The 20,306-nt window shown below is 41.9% G+C and overlaps 2 protein-coding genes across 2 annotated transcripts; both read right to left on the reverse strand.

Moving 5' to 3' along the window:
* On the reverse strand, positions 1-3,220 carry lyrm9 (LYR motif containing 9). Its single transcript, XM_079225167.1, has 4 exons — positions 3,113-3,220; positions 2,338-2,498; positions 605-697; positions 1-523 (listed from the first exon to the last, which is right to left on the reverse strand). The coding sequence occupies exons 2-4, from the start codon at positions 2,455-2,457 to the stop codon at positions 506-508; spliced, it is 231 nt and encodes a 76-aa protein (XP_079081293.1). The 5' UTR covers positions 2,458-2,498; positions 3,113-3,220; the 3' UTR covers positions 1-505.
* A 2,115-nt stretch (positions 3,221-5,335) lies between these two features.
* Positions 5,336-18,635, reverse strand: LOC306742646 (ATP-binding cassette sub-family G member 4-like; the record flags this gene model as incomplete). The annotated part of the gene is made up of 14 exons (XM_079225044.1): positions 5,336-5,561; positions 6,910-7,028; positions 7,114-7,272; positions 8,366-8,466; positions 8,745-8,913; positions 9,006-9,104; positions 9,342-9,484; positions 9,559-9,673; positions 10,573-10,696; positions 11,550-11,695; positions 12,472-12,522; positions 12,597-12,729; positions 13,678-13,795; positions 18,338-18,635. 14 exons carry the CDS (start codon positions 18,633-18,635, stop codon positions 5,336-5,338), a joined length of 2,001 nt encoding a protein of 666 aa, XP_079081170.1.
* Between the last annotated feature and the right edge of the window lie 1,671 nt (positions 18,636-20,306).

Consider the following 20,306-nt stretch of genomic DNA (forward strand, 5'->3'; position numbering starts at 1 on the left):
AGACAAACTGAATGTTTATGATGAATAAACAAACATGAACAAAGTATTTTCTTCTTGTCTTCATTTCAGGATTTCACACAAAGCTGATGTATAAAATATGAAACTAATATGAGAGAATAACTGAGTCAGTTTTCCTCCTGAAACACCACAAAGTACAGAGTTCATGTTGAGAGCATTAGTCAGGTGCTCAGAGACACTACCACTTTAGTCCACAGGGGGCGCCAGAATCAACACAACATGAAAGTTCCTCGTGGTAACTTCAAGTTTATACTGTAAGCTACAATTATTGAGAATTATTTCATTAAAAAAAATAATTACAATATACAGTGATGTCATTTCAATCTAGGAACAGTATTCACACTTTTTCTTTCTGGATAATGACGACTCATTCACTAAGAAGTCCAAACATCCATCAGATGTTGCTTCATCCTTCACGTCTCCACAATAACGAGAACAGATAACAGGATGAACATCACATCCACGACCCCCCCGTGGGTTATGAGCATCACTTCTTCTTGGTGTACTGTCAATAAAACACAGAATTAAACATGGCAGTGTGTATTTATATAAATAATAAAATGTAAAAAAAGGCCTTCATCCGTACTTTATCCAGAACCCAGGCTGCGTCTGCGACGGCTCTTTGGATCATCATCTGTATCCTCTCCGGGTCGTCTTCATCCGAGTGACTGACGTAACCCTGGAAACCAAAAGCATCGGGTAACCAAGTGTTTTAGTTTTCAAGACACTTCATCATATCGTATAAAAACTAGACGACCTCATGACTCCTTTGGGACCGGAGTCATGACGCCGGACTCCAGAGTTAGCTGTATATCATTTAATATTCTACATATTAAAGCAGGGGTGCCCAATACGTCGAAGGTAGTGCAGGTAGATCGCATACCATTAAGAAAATTAAACTTTATCGACAAAACGCAGCTCCCGGTGGGCAAATTAGTAGGCTCCTTCGAAAGAGCTGCGAAGGAGTCCAGAGAGCAGCGGCCGCAGCAGGAGGCGTTGTCAATAAACTGCGATCAAGCCGGACAGTTTTCAGCTGACTTCAAAGTATAAACAGGAAGTCACAGAAAAATGACTTCCTGTTAGTTCCGAACTTTTGTCTACTTGTAGTTTACAGATCACGTTTGGATTTTTTCATATGCATTTATAAATATATATTTATGTAGAAATGTGTGTGTAGCTGCATCCTTTGTTCTTTTTATGTCTGCCTGTGAAATACATTACTACTGGATGTGTTATATTAATAAGATTTTGTATTAACAATACTAATATGTTTTAGTATTAAAAATGAGACGAATAGTCAACAATCCAGCGTTAAGTATTACAACTACACATAAAATAAGGATTTTCTACAACATGTGGTGTTTGCTGTCAGATCTAAGAGCCAATCAGCTCTCTGATGTGGCGACAGCCTGGCGTTTCCCATCATGCACTGGGCCAAGCAGTCGATGGAGAGCTACTGCGGCGCCTGGCTCGGAAATCGAGGGCTGCCTTGCTCTCGTGAGATTATCGTTGACCACGTGTGCATGACGTCAGAGCAAGTCAGACACAAATCTACCCAGCATGCATTGCGCGCCGATCGCCGCCGATCGATTCTGCACAGAACCGGCTCATCTCAAACAAGCCTATTATTGTCAATCGCCACGGACGGTGCGGCGGCAGTGTTTGGCAGCTTGAATGGATTTATTGCCAAGTACAGGGAGGATGATGTTTTCCCAGACTTCCTTAATTAACACTGCATAATACACCAACAAGCATTATGTGCTACAATGTTAAACGTGAAAGAGATCATGGATGTGGCAACGAAGATCACCTGTTCTGTTCGAGCGAGAGCTCTTCAAAGACGGCTGTTCGGTGCGCATCTGGAGAAGGCCGACTGTATAATAATATTATGAAAATATAAAGTCCAAACACCGTTCCACCATGACTGATGACCATTTGGTCTGCCTGAGGCTGGCTACCAGCAGCTACTGTCCGGACTATGCAACCCTGCTGGTTCCATTCAGTGAAGTCATCAGAGCAAAATGTAATGACCAAAAATGTACGGAATTGTATTGTGTCATAATGCAGTTATGCAAGGTATGCCAATATTGTAAATATAAAGTATCGTCATATACACAAACACATATATATATATATATATATATATATATATATATATATATATATATATTTACCATTATTACGGTAGGTAGATCTTTTTGACTTGGTCATTTTAAGAGTAGCTTGCGAGCCAAAAAAGTGTGGGCACCCCTGTACTAAAGTGTCAAGCTCCTCTGCAAAGCGTTTCCATCTCGTCAGGCGGCGCTCAGGTGAGCTCACCTGTCTGATGGCGTGTCGATAATGCTGCTGCATCGCTGCAGAGGGCAGCTGCCTGCAGCACCTGAGGAGAAGTCGATAGAGCTGCACTGGTGTCAACTCAGATCCCAGTAGCGGCAGCATTCCCTCCTCTGGTCCAATTACAACAGAAAAACAGCAAAAAACTATAAAATGTAAACAAGTGTAAAATAAATAATACGTTAGTATTATTTATTTTACACTTGTAGAGTTCTTATACGTTTTGTCAACCAGGGAAAAATAGAACACAATCAAAGTAAATAAATAAAGTAAAAAATTAAGCTTAAATAGAAAAAATAAAATACAACAACAAAGATTAAACACAATAGTATAAAGTGTATAAAAAGTTCCTAACGGAAATAAAATAGAAAATAAATATGGAGGGAGATATACAAATAAATTATAATAATATAATAAATAACAACATTGCACATGAAATTGAAATGTATTATTGGACAAGTTGGACAAATGTAATATTGCACATGATGTGCTTGTTATTCTTGTGTCTGTAATAATAATAATAATAATAATAATAATAATATATATATATATATATATATATATATATATATATATATCTTGTTTTAGTCTGTTAGAGTATCATGTGTCAAGAGAACTTAATGTCAGACAAACAGACATATTAATCTAACCTGATGAAGATGTAGCTGGTTAAAATGTAAACATTTGGCAGATAAAGGAACATTATTTAGTGTAAATAGAGCACTAGGTGTATAGCACCGGGGTTATAATGATAACTTACTGTAACTTAAGCTGTGGACCGGAAGTGAAAACGGTCAGCAGGCTAATTATTATTGTAAAGACCTTCTTGTCATTTCATGAGAGTAAATAAACAACCTCTGCTCTGCTCTTCTTCTTCTCCTCCTTCTCCTTCTTCCTTCTTCCGGTCTCTTCTTCTTCGTCCGTTCGATTAGCGGCAGACTAGAAGCAGCAACGGCGCATTGCTGCCCTCCACAGTTCATTTAACGCGGATGGCGGATTTGTTTCTTTTTTTCGAGACTGGTAAAGGTATGACCCGCCCTACTCCGCCTCTGATTGGCTTATACATACTTTACCCTCACTCTGACCAATCCTACTCCTCGTGGGTAAATCTAACCAATCCAACCAACGGAAAGCAACGAGAAGGAGCCAATCAGAGGCAGAGGAGGGCGGATCTACTTATCAGAGGCAATACGTAGTGGACTTTTCTTTCATCACTGTTTTTATTTCACTGTAGTTATTAATACTAACTTTTAATAGTTTGCATCGAGCTCCACCAGCCACAACAACAAAAATGATATATATATAAATATATCATTTGTAATTTTGTATATATATTTTTATTATTATGATGTGTCATGTGTGTGGGTTTATATATATATATATATATATATATATATATATATATATATATATATATATATATATATATGTATATATATACATATATATATAGAGAGAGAGAGATAGTAATTATAATCAAATATTACTAAATAATATATGTATACAAAATTACAAATTATATATATATCATTTTTTATTTCATATATATATTGTTTTTAATTATTAATTAATTATTATTATATATATATATATCTATATATCTATATATATATATATATACATACATACACATACACCGGAAGTGGTAATTATCTAATTAAATACATATTTTATATTTCACTGAAAATGTAAAATGTATTTCTTGCAATTTTGTATTGGGATAAACATATTTTGTAATAATACTAATCGTATTCATATCGCAGCTTTCAAAACAAAGTCACAAAGCAGGAGCCGGGTCGTACTAAAGACGCTGACTCAGCAGGGATACACGACATATTCAATCAAAGTGGTTCGATCCGAGTTTATTGGAACGTCAGAGACAGTTGAGCTGAACGTTACACAACATATATCTCAGAGGAGGATGAATGGACATCTCAGTGGTCGTGACAAACAACAACAACAACAACAACAACGACAACAACAAGTGAACAAAAGGTGAGCTCACTTCCAGCGACAGAAGCGTTTCTTTGGTTGTTCTCCGGTCTGCTTCACTTCTTTATGTGTTCAAAATAAAACATGAACCTTCAGGTTAGCACCAACAATGATCGCATGACATAATAAACAGTAAAGGATCTGTTATGCATATAATACTAAGGATAGTACAGTACAGTATAAAATGATTAAGGAGGTTTCAGATCATCGTCATCGTGGAAGTACAAAAAATACCAAATTTCCGTAGACAATCATGATAAAGATTAATTTACAACTATCAACATGTTAAAAAACAATCTAGCTCAAACAATGATTTAATGTGTGTTTGGGGACAACAACCAGCTGTCACCCAACAACAACAACAACAACAACAATAACAACAGAAATAACACAACTAAAACTAGCTCAGTGTTCTCCTGCGTCACCTAAACGCTCTCTCTTCTTCTAAGAGAAAAGAGAGAGAGAACTCACTCGTCCACTAGTCACGTTTCTGGAGGAATGTGAACAAAGCAGAAAGGGGCGTGGCCTCCTCACAGCGAAAAGGGGCGTGGCCTCCTCACAGCTGAAGGGGCGTGGCCTCCTCGCTCCTTCAGTCCAGTCCTCCAGGTGAAACCAGTAAGATGCAGTGCAGACCAGAAGCTCCGCCCCTTAAAGCAGCGGCGCATTTTTATGAATGAGAGGTTGTGTGTCTGTGGAGAGAGAGAGAGAGATGGAGGGAGGGAGAGAGAGAGAGGGAGGGAGAGGGAGAGAGAGAGGAAGAGGGAGGAGAGAGCAATGGAGGGAGAGAGAGGGAGGAAGAGACAGAGGGAGGGAGAGAGAGACTGAGAGATAGAGGAAGAGAGAGAGGGATGAGGGAGTAAGAGAGAACGTGAGAGAGGAGAGCAAGAGAGAGATAGGGAGCGATAAAGAGAAAGAGAGAGAGGGATGGAGAGAGAGAGAGAGAGAGAGAGACGAGGTCCGGAGGAGAAGTCTCTCTGGGCGTGTGACAGCTCTACCGCTCAGAGTTGACCTTGTAGCGGAGGATGAGGAAGGTCGCCAGCCGCAGCGCGACGAAGAAGACGAAGAGCACGATGAAGTCCACGTAGAGTTCTGCGTTCTCCACGTCCAGCAGCTGCAGAACCTCCTCCGGCTTCTGGAACTTACAGACCGGAACCGGACACGCCAGCTCTGAGCGGTTCATCCCGTAGATGGACAGGATGACGCCCTCGAAGCCGTACCTGAGGGGAGGATGATATATATATATATACTGTATATTATTGTAACGTATAATAATATATAATAATACACAGTATATATATATATACTGTGTATTATTATAACGTATAATAATATATAATAATACACAGTATATATATATATATATATATATATATACTGTGTATTATTATAACGTATAATAATATATAATAATACACAGTATATATATATATATATATATATATATATATATACTGTGTATTATTATAACGTATAATAATATATAATAATACACAGTATATATATATATATATACTGTATATTATTATAACGTATAATAATATATAATAATACACAGTATATATATATATATATACACTGTGTATTATTATAACGTATAATAATATATAATAATACACAGTATATATATATATATATATATATACTGTATATTATTACAACGTATAATAATATAATATATATATATACTGTATATTATTACAACGTATAATAATATATAATAATACACAGTATATATATATACACTGTATATTATTACAACGTATAATAATATATAATAATACACAGTATATATATATATATACTGTGTATTATTATAACGTATAATAATATATAATAATACACAGTATATATATATATATACTGTATATTATTATAACGTATAATAATATTATATATATACTGTATATTATTATAACGTATAATAATATATAATAATACACAGTATATATATACTGTATATTATTATAACGTATAATAATATATAATGATATACAGTATATATATATACTGTATATTATTATAATATATAATAATATACACTATATATATAATATATAATAATATACAGTATATATATATACTGTATATTATTATAATATATAATAATATACAGTATATATATTATTATATATATAATGTATATTATATATATATATATATATATATATATATATATATATATATATATATATATATATATATAGGCAACTTATTTTGTTCAGACCGCTGGGCCATTAGTCTGTAAAGTGATCATTTAACCTGATTCATGGAGATTAGAATGGAAAGTCTGCAACACACACACACTCACACACACACACTTTGAATTGTTTGAAAAGTGCAATTTAAGTAAAACTAGATTTAATAAATGTTTTTGCACATTTTTATGAAGTGTGTATTTTAAAACCGAGAGCTGGAAAGCCGTAATAATGAGTTGGGTTAGGTTTTGTGTGGTTACGCAATACTTTCTACTTATCTAAATGATCACTCAGGGAGAATAGAAATGACCCAGGTTGTAATAACATATAATATCATTATAATATCCATATCATATTTAGCTGCACTCACCTGACATACGACACATAGGAGCTCCACTGCAGGTATTTGGGGATCGTGTCAAAGTTCACAAAGAACCCGGAGAACAGCAGCACGGGGATGGCTGTGACCGGCCCGACGAACGTGGCGACCTGCGGGAAGAAACCACGCGTTCTTCACCCGTGTGTGTAGCGTGTGTTCGTTCACCTCACGTTGAGCGTGTGCGACGTGTCGTACCTGTAGCGAGGGGGAGGCGGCCCCGACCAGCAGGCCCAGGGACTGGGCGACCAGGGCCGTGCAGGTGGACAGGGCCACGAAGAGCAGGTAGCGGCTGGCCTCAGGAGGCTGCTCTGTCATCCAGTACACGATGCTGCAGTACAGGATGGGGCAGAGCACCTGAAACAATAGTTACATAATAGTAACGCCTCCCTTCACCTTTATTTTAGTGCCTGCTAGCTAGCTAGCTAACTTAGCCTCTAGTTCTGAAGAGGGAAGCTAATGCTAAATTGTGCTAAAGCTGCATTCTCCCTAGTGTCCAACAGGCGGCGACTCCTCTGGTTGTATAGAAGTCTATGCTTCATGTGTTAAAGCTGCATTCTCTCTCCTGACCACCAGGAGGTGACTCCTCTGGTTGTATAGAAGTATATGCTTCATGTATTAAAGCTGCATTCTCTCTTCGGACCACCAGGAGGTGACTCCTCTGGTTGTATAGAAGTCTATGCTTCATGTGTTAAAGCTGCATTCTCTCTCCGGACCACCAGGAGGTGACTCCTCTGGTTGTATAGAAGTCTATGCTTCATGTGTTAAAGCTGCATTCTCTCTCCTGTCCACCAGGGGGCGACTCCTCAGGTTGTATAGAAGTCTATGCTTCATGTGTTGAAGCTGCATTCTCTCTACTGACCACGAGGGGGCGACTCCTCTGGTTGTATAGAAGTCTATGCTTCATGTGTTAAAGCTGCATTCTCTCTCCTGACCACCAGGGGGTGACTCCTCTGGTTGTATCGAAGTCTAAATAAATGACTCTACTTCTCTTGATGTATTCCCTCAGTAAACATTGTAAACATGAGTTTATGTCTCAATCTCTAGTTTCAAGTCTTCTTCAATACAGCATGATGTTCATTTAGTAAATTATGGTCATTTAGAGTCAAACAGACCATAAAGCAGGGGACGCTTTAGGGGCGGGGCTACAAGGTGATTGACAGGTCTCTACCAGAGACGTATAGAAAAAAAAGCCAAGATGGTGACGGCTAAAACGCCAAAACTCAAGGCTTCAAAAGAGTCAACGAACCAATAGGTGACATCTTCTTACATTCTGTCTTACTCGAGGACTCAAATACCACACACACAATAAAATACACGGTAAATATTAATGGAGAGAGCCAACCAGAGAAACTGAAGTGTAATAACCCACTGCAACAACCTGCATGCGCCACTAGGGTGCAGCGGTGCAACCCTAATCCCTCAGACCCCCCAAGCACTGGCAGCTCACCTGGAACGGGATGTCGGCCATGGTCTTGGCCAGGTAGTAGGCCTTCAGGCTGTACCAGTAGTTCAGGTGCTCCCTCAGGAACACCGACATCTCCAGAGGAACTAGAAGAAGGCGCACAAAGCCGTCAGTATCAAGTCAAAGCCCGGCGTGACCATCATTAACATGCGCTGTGATTGGTCAGTGGGGCAGCGTGACTTCTTTCAATGAAAGAAAGAGAAGAAGAAGACGCTAGAAGCTCGAACCTCGAACCTAGAATCTCAGGCTGAAGCCTGGGGTTACGGGCATCTGGTGAGTGAAATGCTGGTTGTGGTACTTTTTTTTACATCTGCAGTCAAAAAGGTGTCAAAAAGAGAACTCCCTGCCCTTCGCACGGACTCACAGGTCAGCACGGTCGGCATGAGCGCTCCGAACATGAGGAAGAGCATGGAGAAGAAGAGGAAGCCGGTGTTGTTGAAGACCTTGCTGGCGTCGTTGCCGATGTTCAGATAGAGCAGGCCGATCAGCACGCCGATGGCGATGTGGGACATCAGCCGTAGGTGGGTCAGGACCTGGCAACCGGGAAAACAAACAAAAGAAACGTCCACGTGTTAGGGAGCGTCTCCTGGCCTGTTTGGAACCGGCTTCATCGGATCTCACCCACCTGGTCTCGACATATCGTGATGAAGGTTCTCTTGAAGAGGATGCAGAACTGTGTTAGTGTGCTCGTGGCAAAGGAATGTCTCTCTATGTGTCCGGCCTCCTGCGGGGAGAGATAACAACACAACATTAAAATGTACGCTACAAAAAAGCTGCAGCACAACACAAACGATGGCACCAGGAACAGGGTTCATACACAAAGGATTTCCATGACTTTAAACCAAATTTCCATGACCAAACATTTTGTGAAATCTCGGTGTAAACATGAAAAAGTGAGAAAATTAGAATTCCAAAGCACACAGTACACCTTAAATGACACAAATGTAAACAACCCACGTACCGTCGCACAATTCGCTGCACACACTGACTGGCCGTTGCTGTCGCTCTGGGTCTTCTTCTCTCCCAACGCACACATCCCACTCTGGACCGCCTCAAACAGCACCGGGTTCATGTCTCCGTACTCTCCGGACGCCACCTCGATGACTGAGGGAGACACGGAGAGGTTTAGCATCCTGCTCGGCATCGAACGCGCGGTGCGGATGCGACGTGGGACGTACTGAAGTCGGCAGGGTTGTGGTAGGTGGGGCAGCGGAGGCCCAGCGTCTTCAGGTAGGGGATGAGGTACGGGACGGAGCCTTTGTAGATGCACTGCCCCTGACTGAGGATGTACAGCTGGAGGGCAACACAGAACAGTCAAGGTCAAAGGTGAAGGTCGGCATCACACCAGTGACATCGCACACCCGAGTCAGTTGGGTCCCCACACAACTAAAAGGGCCCCAAACAACTAAAAGGACCCCAACAACTAAAAGGGCCCCACACAACTAAAAGGACCCCAACAACTAAAAGGGCCCCAACAACTAAAAGGGCCCCAAACAACTAAAAGGGCCCCAACAACTAAAAGGGCCCCAACAACTAAAAGGGCCACAAACAACTAAAAGGGCCCCAACAACTAAAAGGGCCCCAACAACTAAAAGGGCCACAAACAACTAAAAAGACCCCAACAACTAAAAGGGCCCCAACAACTAAAAGGGCCCCAACAACTAAAAGGGCCACAAACAACTAAAAGGGCCCCAAACAACAAAAAGGGCCCCAAACAACTAGAAGGGCCCCAAACAACTAAAAGGGCCCCAACAACTAAAAGGGCCCCAAACAACTAAAAGGGCCCCAACAACTAAAAGGGCCCCAAACAACTAAAAGGGCCCCAACAACTAAAAGGGCCCCAAACAACTAAAAGGGCCCCACACAACTAAAAGGGCCCCCAAAAAACTAAAAGTGCCCCACACAACTAAAAGGGCCCCACACAACTAAAAGGGCCCCAAACAGCTGCAGATGTATTATGATGATCCTAATTACTGTGTACTACTTACTGTATATTACTTACTGTGTACTACTTACTGTGTACTTCTACTTCAGAGGAAAACTTTGCAGTACTACATGTATGTCACTGGCCACGTTACAGATTGAGATTTGACTTGACTAAGACACACACACACATACACTCACACACACACACACACACACACACACACACACAGACAGACAGACAGACATACACACACACAGACTCGTACCTTGTCAAACATCTCAAACAGCTTGGCGCTGGGCTGGTGGATGGTGCAGATGATGGTCCGTCCTCCCAGCGCCAGCGAACGCATCAGAGAGACGACCTGGTAGCACGACACGCTGTCCAGCCCACTGGACGAGGACAGAGTCATTAACGTGTAATAACATGTGTAATAACATGTGTAATGACGAGGACAGAGCGTCATTAACGTGTAACAACATGTGTAATGACGGAGGACAGTCATTAATGTGTAATAACATGTGTAATGACGGAGGACATAGTCATTAACGTGTAATAACATGTGTAATAACGTGTGTAATGACGAGGACAGAGCGTCATTAACGTGTAATAACATGTGCAATAACATGTCTGATGACGAGGACAGAGAGTCATTAACGTGTAATAACATGTGTAATGACATCACCGGTCCGCTAATAGAAACCCTTAAATGAAAACGTTTGACATTTTGGAAAAATAAGCTGCTGTGATGAACCAGCTATGTATATATATATATATATATATATATATATATATATATATATATATATATATATATATATATATATATATACATAGATGGTTCATTTGGTTTCTTTCTTTCTTCTTCTTTCGTTAGAGAGCTGGAGTCCCAGCCAGATGGAGCCTCTGTAATTAAAAGTATACTTGTCCTCTGACACCAGATGTCCGACTGTCACCAGAATCATCAGAAATGTTCTCAGCCAGATGTGAAACTGCATCTGGGTCACCGATCATTAAAAAAGTTCACATTGACAATTTGTTTACGAACCCATGAACTTTGGCAAAGTATAATGTTGGTATAAAACTAGAAATTAAAACATTATAAATGGTATATTATATTCCAATATGTGTCCCTTTTGTAGCCTTTTGACCTTCATACGGCGAAGGTCAGATCCTCCTATGTACGCGTCATCTTCTGTTACACAACTCATCTTGTAGTAGTTGAACCACCACGCTCCGCCTCACCTGGTGGGCTCGTCGAAGAACATGACGGGAGGATTGTTGACGAGCTCGAGGGCGATGGCGAGCCGCTTGCACTGCCCGCCGGACAGCGAGCTGGTGCGAGTGTGAGCGCAGTCCAGCAGCCCCAACGCCGTCAGGATCTCATTCACCTGCACGGACGCACAACACCGAGCGACGCACACTTTAAATACGGACGCACAACACCGAGCGACGCACACTTTAAATACGGACGCACAACACCGAGCGACGCACACTTTAAATATGGACGCATGAATGTGGGTTTTTAGAAATGGGTCGTTAAAAGAAACTTTGTGTGTGTTTGCGTGTGTGTGAGTGTGTGTGCGTGTGTTTGTGTGAGTGTGTGTGCGTGTCTGTATGTGTGTGTGTCTGTGTGAGTGTGCGTGTCTGTGTGTGTGTGTGTCTGTGTGTGTGTCTGTGTGCGTGTGTGTGCGTGTGTCTGTGTCTGTGCATGTGTGTGCTTGTGTCTGTGTGTGTGTCTGTGAGTGTGTGTGTGTCTGTGTCTGTGCATGTGTGTGCGTGTGTCTGTGTGTGTGTGTGTGTCTGTGTGTGTGTGTCTGTGTGCGTGTGTCTGTGTGTGTGTGTGTGTGTGTGTGTGTCTGTACAAATACGTTTTTGATATATTAACACAATATATTATGGTAATTTGGAGTCTTGTAAATGTATAAATTGTATTCAATTTAATCTGTATCTTTCTAAATTATTATTTAAAATGGCGGCCTGGTAAAAGGCAACACCTTTGGAGAGGGGAGGGGCTAAAATAACCCATAAATAATAAATAAATAACATGATTACATTTGATACTGACTGCTTAATTGTACGTCAGTGAAACATAACATTGACATCATGTAAGCGTTGGAGCGTTTATCGTCCTCTCAGCTCGGCTTCATTCATGTGTTCAGCTCACCAGTTCTTTCTTCACGTCCATCGTCTCATCCAGCTTTAAGTTGGCAGACACCTGAGAGCAGAGGAAGAGAGGTCGTCAGGCAACAGGAGCGTTCCCATGGAGACGCTGGCGGTAACGGCGCTCACCATCATGGCCTCCCGCGTGCTGAGGTGCGGCAGCAGCATGTCCTCCTGCATGATGTAGCACGACATCTTCCTGAAGGTCCGCAGGTCCCGGGGCCGACCGTTGACCCGGATCTGACCCTTCATGCCTGTTTCCCTGGGAGGACACACACACACACACACACACACACACACACGCACACACACACACACACACACACACACACACATACACACACACACACACACACACACACACACACACACACGCGTAAAGCCTCAGTTTGTTTATTGAAGTATCTTTAAGATAATTTATCTAAAAACTAAAGAAAAAGGACAAAAAGACAAAATACAAATAAAAAAAGAAATACAATAAAAAGAAATGTGAAAATGTAATTATTATAATTCACAGCATAATACTAATACAATTAGCATATCCTGGTCTTTATTTGTGCATAAATAAAAAAAAAGAAAAAGAAAAAAGAAAAAATCATGCGCTAATTATTTGATCATGCGTTAACTCTTTTTTTTAATGCTGCCGCACACAGGTGCTGCACGTTAAATCTCTCCCACACGGCGTAGTTCAGGCCTGGGCATCTTACGGCTCTCCCAGTCCGGCAGACGTGAGATCAATCAAAAAAGCAAAAGAAATAAATAAGATGCACGCCATGAATGCAATACAACGGCATTGCTTTTACTTAGAAGGCCATTTACGTATGTGCGCGCACGCTTACGCAGCCTCACCGACCGGCTTGTTGCCAACAGACTGACACACGTCTTGTTCTGTAGTTTCTGTCCTCAACGTGAAAGCACGTTCTTCCCCGGCATATATAATGATTTATATACTATTGTTAACTTGCTGTTGCTCCAGAGTGCCTGTTATATTGTTCTGATAACATTACTTTAAAATAAAAGCGCCCAATACACTAGTTTTTACTTCATTATTGAATTTGGCGCATAATGCCAAAAATCATGCGATTAATCAGTAAAAAATTTTCAACTTTTCCCAGCCTGAGTATATATATAGTTATGAATGGCCCTAGGGTACGGCCCTCATTACAAGCTGTTACTTGAACTGCCCAGTAGGGGCATCTGGCCCTCTTACCTGTATCCAGCCAGAATGTTCATCAAGGTGGACTTGCCGGCCCCTGAGGGCCCCATGATCCCTATCAGCTCTCGGCTGCAGAACTTTCCAGAAAGGCACTTCAGTAAGGCTTTGAAACCTGGAAACAACAAAGAGGACGCTTCACGTGGCTCAATCAACAATAACAACAACAAGGAAAGGATCAACAACAACAAGGAAAGGATCAACAACAACAAGGAAAGGATCAACAACAACAGGGAAAGTATCAACAACAACAGGGAAAGGATCAACAACAACAGGGAAAGGATCAACAACAACAACAAGGAAAGGATCAAGAACAACAAGGAAAGGATCAACAACAACAGGGAAAGTATCAACAACAACAGGGAAAGGATCAACAACAACAGGGAAAGGATCAACAACAACAACAAGGAAAGGATCAACAACAACAAGGAAAGGATCAACAACAACAGGGAAAGGATCACCAACAACAACAAGGAAAGGATCAACAACAACAAGGAAAGGATCAACAACAACAGGGAAAGGATCAACAACAACAAGGAAAGGATCAACAACAACAGGGAAAGGATCAACAACAACAGGGAAAGGATCAACAACAACAGGGAAAGGATCAACAACAACAGGAAAAGGATCACCAACAACAACAACAAGGAAAGGATCAACAACAACAAGGAAAGGATCAACAAGATCTTTCTGATAAAAAGGCCATCCCTTGAAAGAAGTGGTTGACCTTGTCAGCGCAGATGGGAGAAACCATTCACACATTTATGAAGATACTACTGATTACCGGCTTCAAACTTGACCACATGTTTACCACTACATTGAACACATCGTGATGACGGTATAATGTACCCTACAAATACTCATTTTCACTGAGCAGAGCCTGAACGCATCATAATGCAACTGAATGGAATCCACTTTGACTCAACTAACGCAGACAGGAAGTCCCAGCTGTGAAAGGTAATTCCCTCTGAGCTCAGGATACGATCCCTCACCAGCTTCCCACAAACGCACCATTGTGTTTGAGGGGGCCTAAAAACACCTTTAGTTCAGCCACCAAAGCTCTATCTATGCTGCTCTCCTATCTCATCACCTTCAGGACACACTAATAGGAACTTCCCCTCGGTCGAACAGGACAGGAACTCTCTGACCCTCTGCTCTCGTCTGAAGGTATGGATCCAACAACGTACCGGATCAAACGCTGCACTTAAGGCAAACAGCATTAACGCCGAGCGCTCACCGGCATCAGCTTTCAGCGAGATATTGTTGACAGAAGAATCAGAAACTGGACTGCGTGTTCTTGGAACTGATCAAACAAGACACCCGGTTCTTTTAACGGCAGTTTATTGTTCTTTATTGCATATCTTTAGCATGTTGGAAGACATCATCAATATACTTCTTGCTAACTCTTTTTGCAGCTGTGTTTGGGTTAACCGTCGGCTGCGGTCTGAGGCAATAAAAACATAATTACTTAATTTGTATAGACTTGAGTTTAAGTTATATTAAATATTTGTCACAGTTCCAAGACATGACTTTGCACTGAGGCTGCTAACATGTTCCAACATGCCTTTATTGTAGCTGTTTATACGCCTAGCTTAACCCGAAAATGCTGTTATTTCGGTCAAATCCCAACAGATGTGTTCTTTATTAATACGTTATTATGATCCACACAAAAACGATGTGAAACATATCATCTGACTCACTATCTCCGCTGCTGCTGGTGTGTATTTATTCAACAAATGTGATGTATTAATGAATGAAAGGAGTAAAAACACCTCATGCACACACTGCTGTGACAGGGTGGCTCTGTGGCAGTGAAAACAGTGAAGCGGTCGATGGAGAGCTGACCAGAGCAGCTTTTAAAAAGAGACTTCAAACAAGTTCAAACACATGAAAGAAATCTGTGACTCGAGCTGAGCGGCACGTCAATCCAGAGAAACGCTTTTCTTCTACAGTCGTTTTTTACTAGCAGTGGAATTGGAAGTGATGCATCATGGGACACTGTTCACCCTACCTCACTTCACCTCCCTTCACTTTCACCCTACCTCACTTCACCTCCCTTCACTTTCACCCTACTTCACTTCACCTCCCTTCACTTTCAACCTACCTCACTTCACCGTACCTCCTGTTCACCCTACCTCACTTCACCTCCCTTCACTTTCACCCTACTTCACTTCACCTCCCTTCACTTTCAACCTACCTCACTTCACCGTACCTCCTGTTCACCCTACCTCACTTCACCTCCTTTTCATCCTACCTCACTTCACCTCCTTTTCATCCTACCTCACTTCACCTCCCTTCACTTTCACCCTATCTCACTTCACCTCCATTCACTTTCACCCTACCTCACTTCACTTCACCTCCTGTTCACCCTACCTCACTTCACCTCCTTTTGATCCTACCTCACTTCACCTCCCTTCACTTTCACTCTACCTCACTTCACCATACCTCCTGTTCACCCTACCTCACTTCCCTTCACCTCTTGTTCACCCTACCTCACTTCACCTTATCTCCCTTTCATCCTACCCCCACACCTCACTTCACCTTCCTTTCCTTTCACCCTACCTCACTTCCCTTCACCTCTTGTTCATCCTACCTCACTTCATCTTCCTTTCCTTTCACCCTACCTCACTTCACCTTCCTTTCCTTTCATCCTACCTCACTTCACCTCCTGTTCACCCTACCTCACTTCACTTCACCTCCTGTTCACCCTACCTAACTCCCCTCCCCCTTCCTTTCCTTTCATCCTACCTCACCTCCTCTCCTCTCCCCGGTCAGCTCCATTATTGATGACCTAAACAAAGCAGCATTAGTGAGCCTCAGAGGAAGAGCTCAGCATGAACACTGAACGCCTCACGGACTGAGAGCAGTGAGAGAGAAACATGACACTCTGAATGTTCACACGGAAACTATTTGTGAATGGATTCGAAAGACAGTTGTGATGATTAAACAATCAAATAATCAGGTTGATATTGCTTACTCAGCGTTAAAATATAACTACAAATTGCTTCCTAGAGTCATTTATATAGACTTCTATACAACCAGAGGAGTCACCCCCTGGTGGTCAGGAGAGAGAATGCAGCTTTAACACATGAAGCATAGACTTCTATACAACACACACACACATATATATATATATATATATATATATATATATATATATATATATATATATATATATATATATATATATATATATATATATATATATATATATATATATATCCATATATATACAGTATAACATAAACTCCTTCCTCTGCTCCGGCTGTAGGGAACTGATCTCCACGAGAACGATCAATAAAGAGAAGGGTTCCCTGCAGTAACTGTAAGCATCAATCAGAGTGAGGACGAGTCTCAGTGGACAGAATCACTGCGAGGCCACATTGAGGCGACTTCTTCATCTCACTGAGGCTGCCGAGCCACACGGACGCAACAGAGCCCGGCCGGCTGCCGAGCTACTTTGTATTCCTCACCAGACGTCTGCACAACCGGTGCGTGTGTCCTCTGTCTGATCCACAACTCCACTGACCGTAAGCTGCACCAGCAAGAGCAGCAGAACACCAGCCATCACGCAGCATTCTGCAGATCTCTATTCGTCTCGCATCACAGCGGCCTGAGTTCAGCTCGTTTCCCTCTGTGAGGCGATAATCTTCCTCATGTTCAGGTTCAGAAGACGGACCAGAGGTCCCGAACATGTCGGATATTACGAAAGATATTCATGCGATCTTCCTAGGATCCGTAGTGCGTCTTCTTGCCACATCATTTATTGATCATTTACAAATATTATTCACTTCAAAGAGTTGAATTAATATCAAATCAAAATGTTATATGTCAGCTACTAAAAGGTGAAATTAGGTCTCAACGCATCCTACTTTAAGGAGCAGTGGGCAGCTAGTACTGTGCAGCAGGAACCAGGTCTGGTGCCTAGCTCAAAGAAAACCTCCAACTATCAGACCACGCTCTGTATTCAGTCGGGGTTGGGATTGAACCGGTAATATTAGCAGCACCGCTAACAGAGAACCAACAAGAGGAGAGCTAGTAACGTTAGCAGCACCGCTAACAGAGAACCAATAGGAGGAGAGCTAGTAACGTTAGCAGCACCGCTAACAGAGAACCAACAGGAGGAGAGCTAGTAACGTTAGCAGCACCGCTAACAAAGAACCAACAGGAGGAGAGCTAGTAACGTTAACAGCACCGCTAACAGAGAACCAACAGGAGGAGAGCTAGTAACGTTAGCAGCACCGCTAACAGAGAACCAACAGGAGGAGAGCTAGTAACGTTAGCAGCACCGCTAACAGAGAACCAACAAGAGGAGAGCTAGTAACGTTAGCAGCACCGCTAACAGAGAACCAGCGGAGATTCTAATTCCATTCAGTTACATTATGATGTGTTCAGGCTCTGCTCAGTGAAAATGAGTATTTTTAAGGTACATTATAACGTTACTATGATGTGTTCAATGTAGTCTTGTAAAATGTAGTTTTGGTGGAACACTTGAATGAATCCAGATGTTTGAAGATGTTTTCAAATAAAAATAATAAAATAGATATGAAATGACTCCACAAAGCAGTGTGTGTGTGTGTGTGTGTGTGTGTGTGTGTGTGTGTGTGTGTGTGTGTGTGTGTGTGTGTGTGTGTGTGTGTGTGTGTGTGTGTGGTACCTCTCCTCCTCCAGCACGGCCCCTCCCGGATGGTGTAGGACAGGTCGCTGAACTCCAGGTCCACGGCCGAGCGCTTGGGAAGGTGTGAGAAGCGCTGGGCTTCAGTGATGTGGTTCTCCACCTTCTTCAGGTGGGTCAACATGGACGCCTCCTGCTGGCCGCCGCCGTTGCACACGACCGCCTCCTGCTGGCCGCCGCCGTTGCACACGACCGCCTCCTGCTGGCCGCCGCCGTTGCACACGACCGCCTCCTCCACGGGGACGCTCACAGACTCCAGTTCCAACGCCTTGTTGTCCATGCCGGCTCTCTGTCTGGGAGGAAGAGGGGAGAGGAAGAGGAAGATGAAAGGCAGCAGAGGTGCAGGCGGTCAGGCTTCATTAGCTGCTGACGCGTCTCATTTTAACACCTGCAGCGGGGATTTGGTGCCTCGCCGGCATATTTGGAGGTCGTTTAATAAAAGTTCGATGTCTCTGTAAAAACAGCAGGACCCTCGAGCCATCAGCAGCTTCGCTTTGTGCCAAAAAACTAAAGAGGAAGACGAGGAACTACTGAACCTGCTTCATCAGCTCATATGTGGAGGAATAAATAAATAAACAGTAAAAAACTAAAAATTGATCAATTAATTGATCGATTGGAAACAGAGAGCTGCTCCAACACTTTCAGATATAATGAGGGATGCGATGAAACACTTATCTGTTAAAAGTTAGACCTTCTGAAGCCAATAAATAAATAAAATCAATGCAATAAGGAGCAACTGGTGAATATTAGGGTTGTTACACACAATTATAAAGGAATGTTTCTTTTATAAGTCATTTTTTTGTATTACGAAGAAGTTCAGCTTAACTACAATGCAAGGCTCCATTTTCACTGCTAGAGAATCCAGTGTTGTCTCACACACACACACACACACACACACACACACACACACACACACACACACACACACACACACACACACACACACACACACACATATACAGAACTTTTCTCGCATTATGTTGTTCAGCTTCTAGACAAGAATGGGCCTGGCCATGAAAGCTGGTATACATTAAACCCCAGAATACCTTTGGCATTACATTATGAAACATTAGACATGTGGAGACAGTTCATGACGCTGCAGAGAGAAAGTGGAAAAAAAAGTGTTCCCAAAGGCTGAAGAGAGCTGAGGGTGAAGTAAGTATGAAATGTTCAGAATGAGAAAGTAAGTGAATGTAGTCATAGAGCACTTTGTAACGCACACTTTGTAACGCACACTTTGTAACGCACACTTTGTAACGCACACTTTGTAACGCACACTTTGTAACACACACTTTGTAACGCACACTTTGTAACGCACACGTTGTAACGCACACGTTGTAACGCACACTTTGCAATGCACACTTTGTAACACACACTTTGTAACGCACACTTTGTAACACACACTTTGTAACGCACACTTTGTAACACACACTTTGTAACGCACACTTTGCAATGCACACTTTGTAACACACACTTTGTAACGCACACTTTGTAACGCACACTTTGCAATGCACACTTTGTAACGCACACTTTGTAAGGCACACTTTGTAAGGCACACTTTGTAACACACACTTTGTAACACACACTTTGTAAGGCACACTTTGTAACACTCACTTTGTAACACACACTTTGTAAGGCACACTTTGTAACACACACTTTGTAACACACACTTTGTAAGGCACACTTTGTAACGCACACTTTGTAACACACACTTTGTAAGGCACACTTTGTAACACACACTTTGTAAGGCACACTTTGTAACGCACACTTTGCAATGCACACTTTGTAACGCACACTTTGCAATGCACACTTTGTAACGCACACTTTGTAACGCACACTTTGTAACGCACACTTTGCAATGCACACTTTGTAACGCACACTTTGCAACGCACACACTTTGTAACACACACTTTGTAACGCACACTTTGCAACGCACACTTTGCAATGCACA

The sequence above is a fragment of the Taurulus bubalis genome (assembly GCF_910589615.1).
Source record: "Taurulus bubalis genome assembly, chromosome: 10".
Classification (NCBI taxonomy): Eukaryota; Metazoa; Chordata; class Actinopteri; order Perciformes; family Cottidae; genus Taurulus; species Taurulus bubalis.

Excerpts from the sequence above, each read along its gene's own strand:
- lyrm9 (XM_079225167.1), bottom strand. The coding sequence starts at position 2,457 with ATGCTGCCGCTACTGGGATCTGAGTTGACACCAGTGCAGCTCTATCGA. Across the intron at positions 698-2,337 it reads ATCGACACGCCATCAGACAG|GGTTACGTCAGTCACTCGGA; the intron begins GTGAGCTCACCT and ends TTTGGTTTCCAG.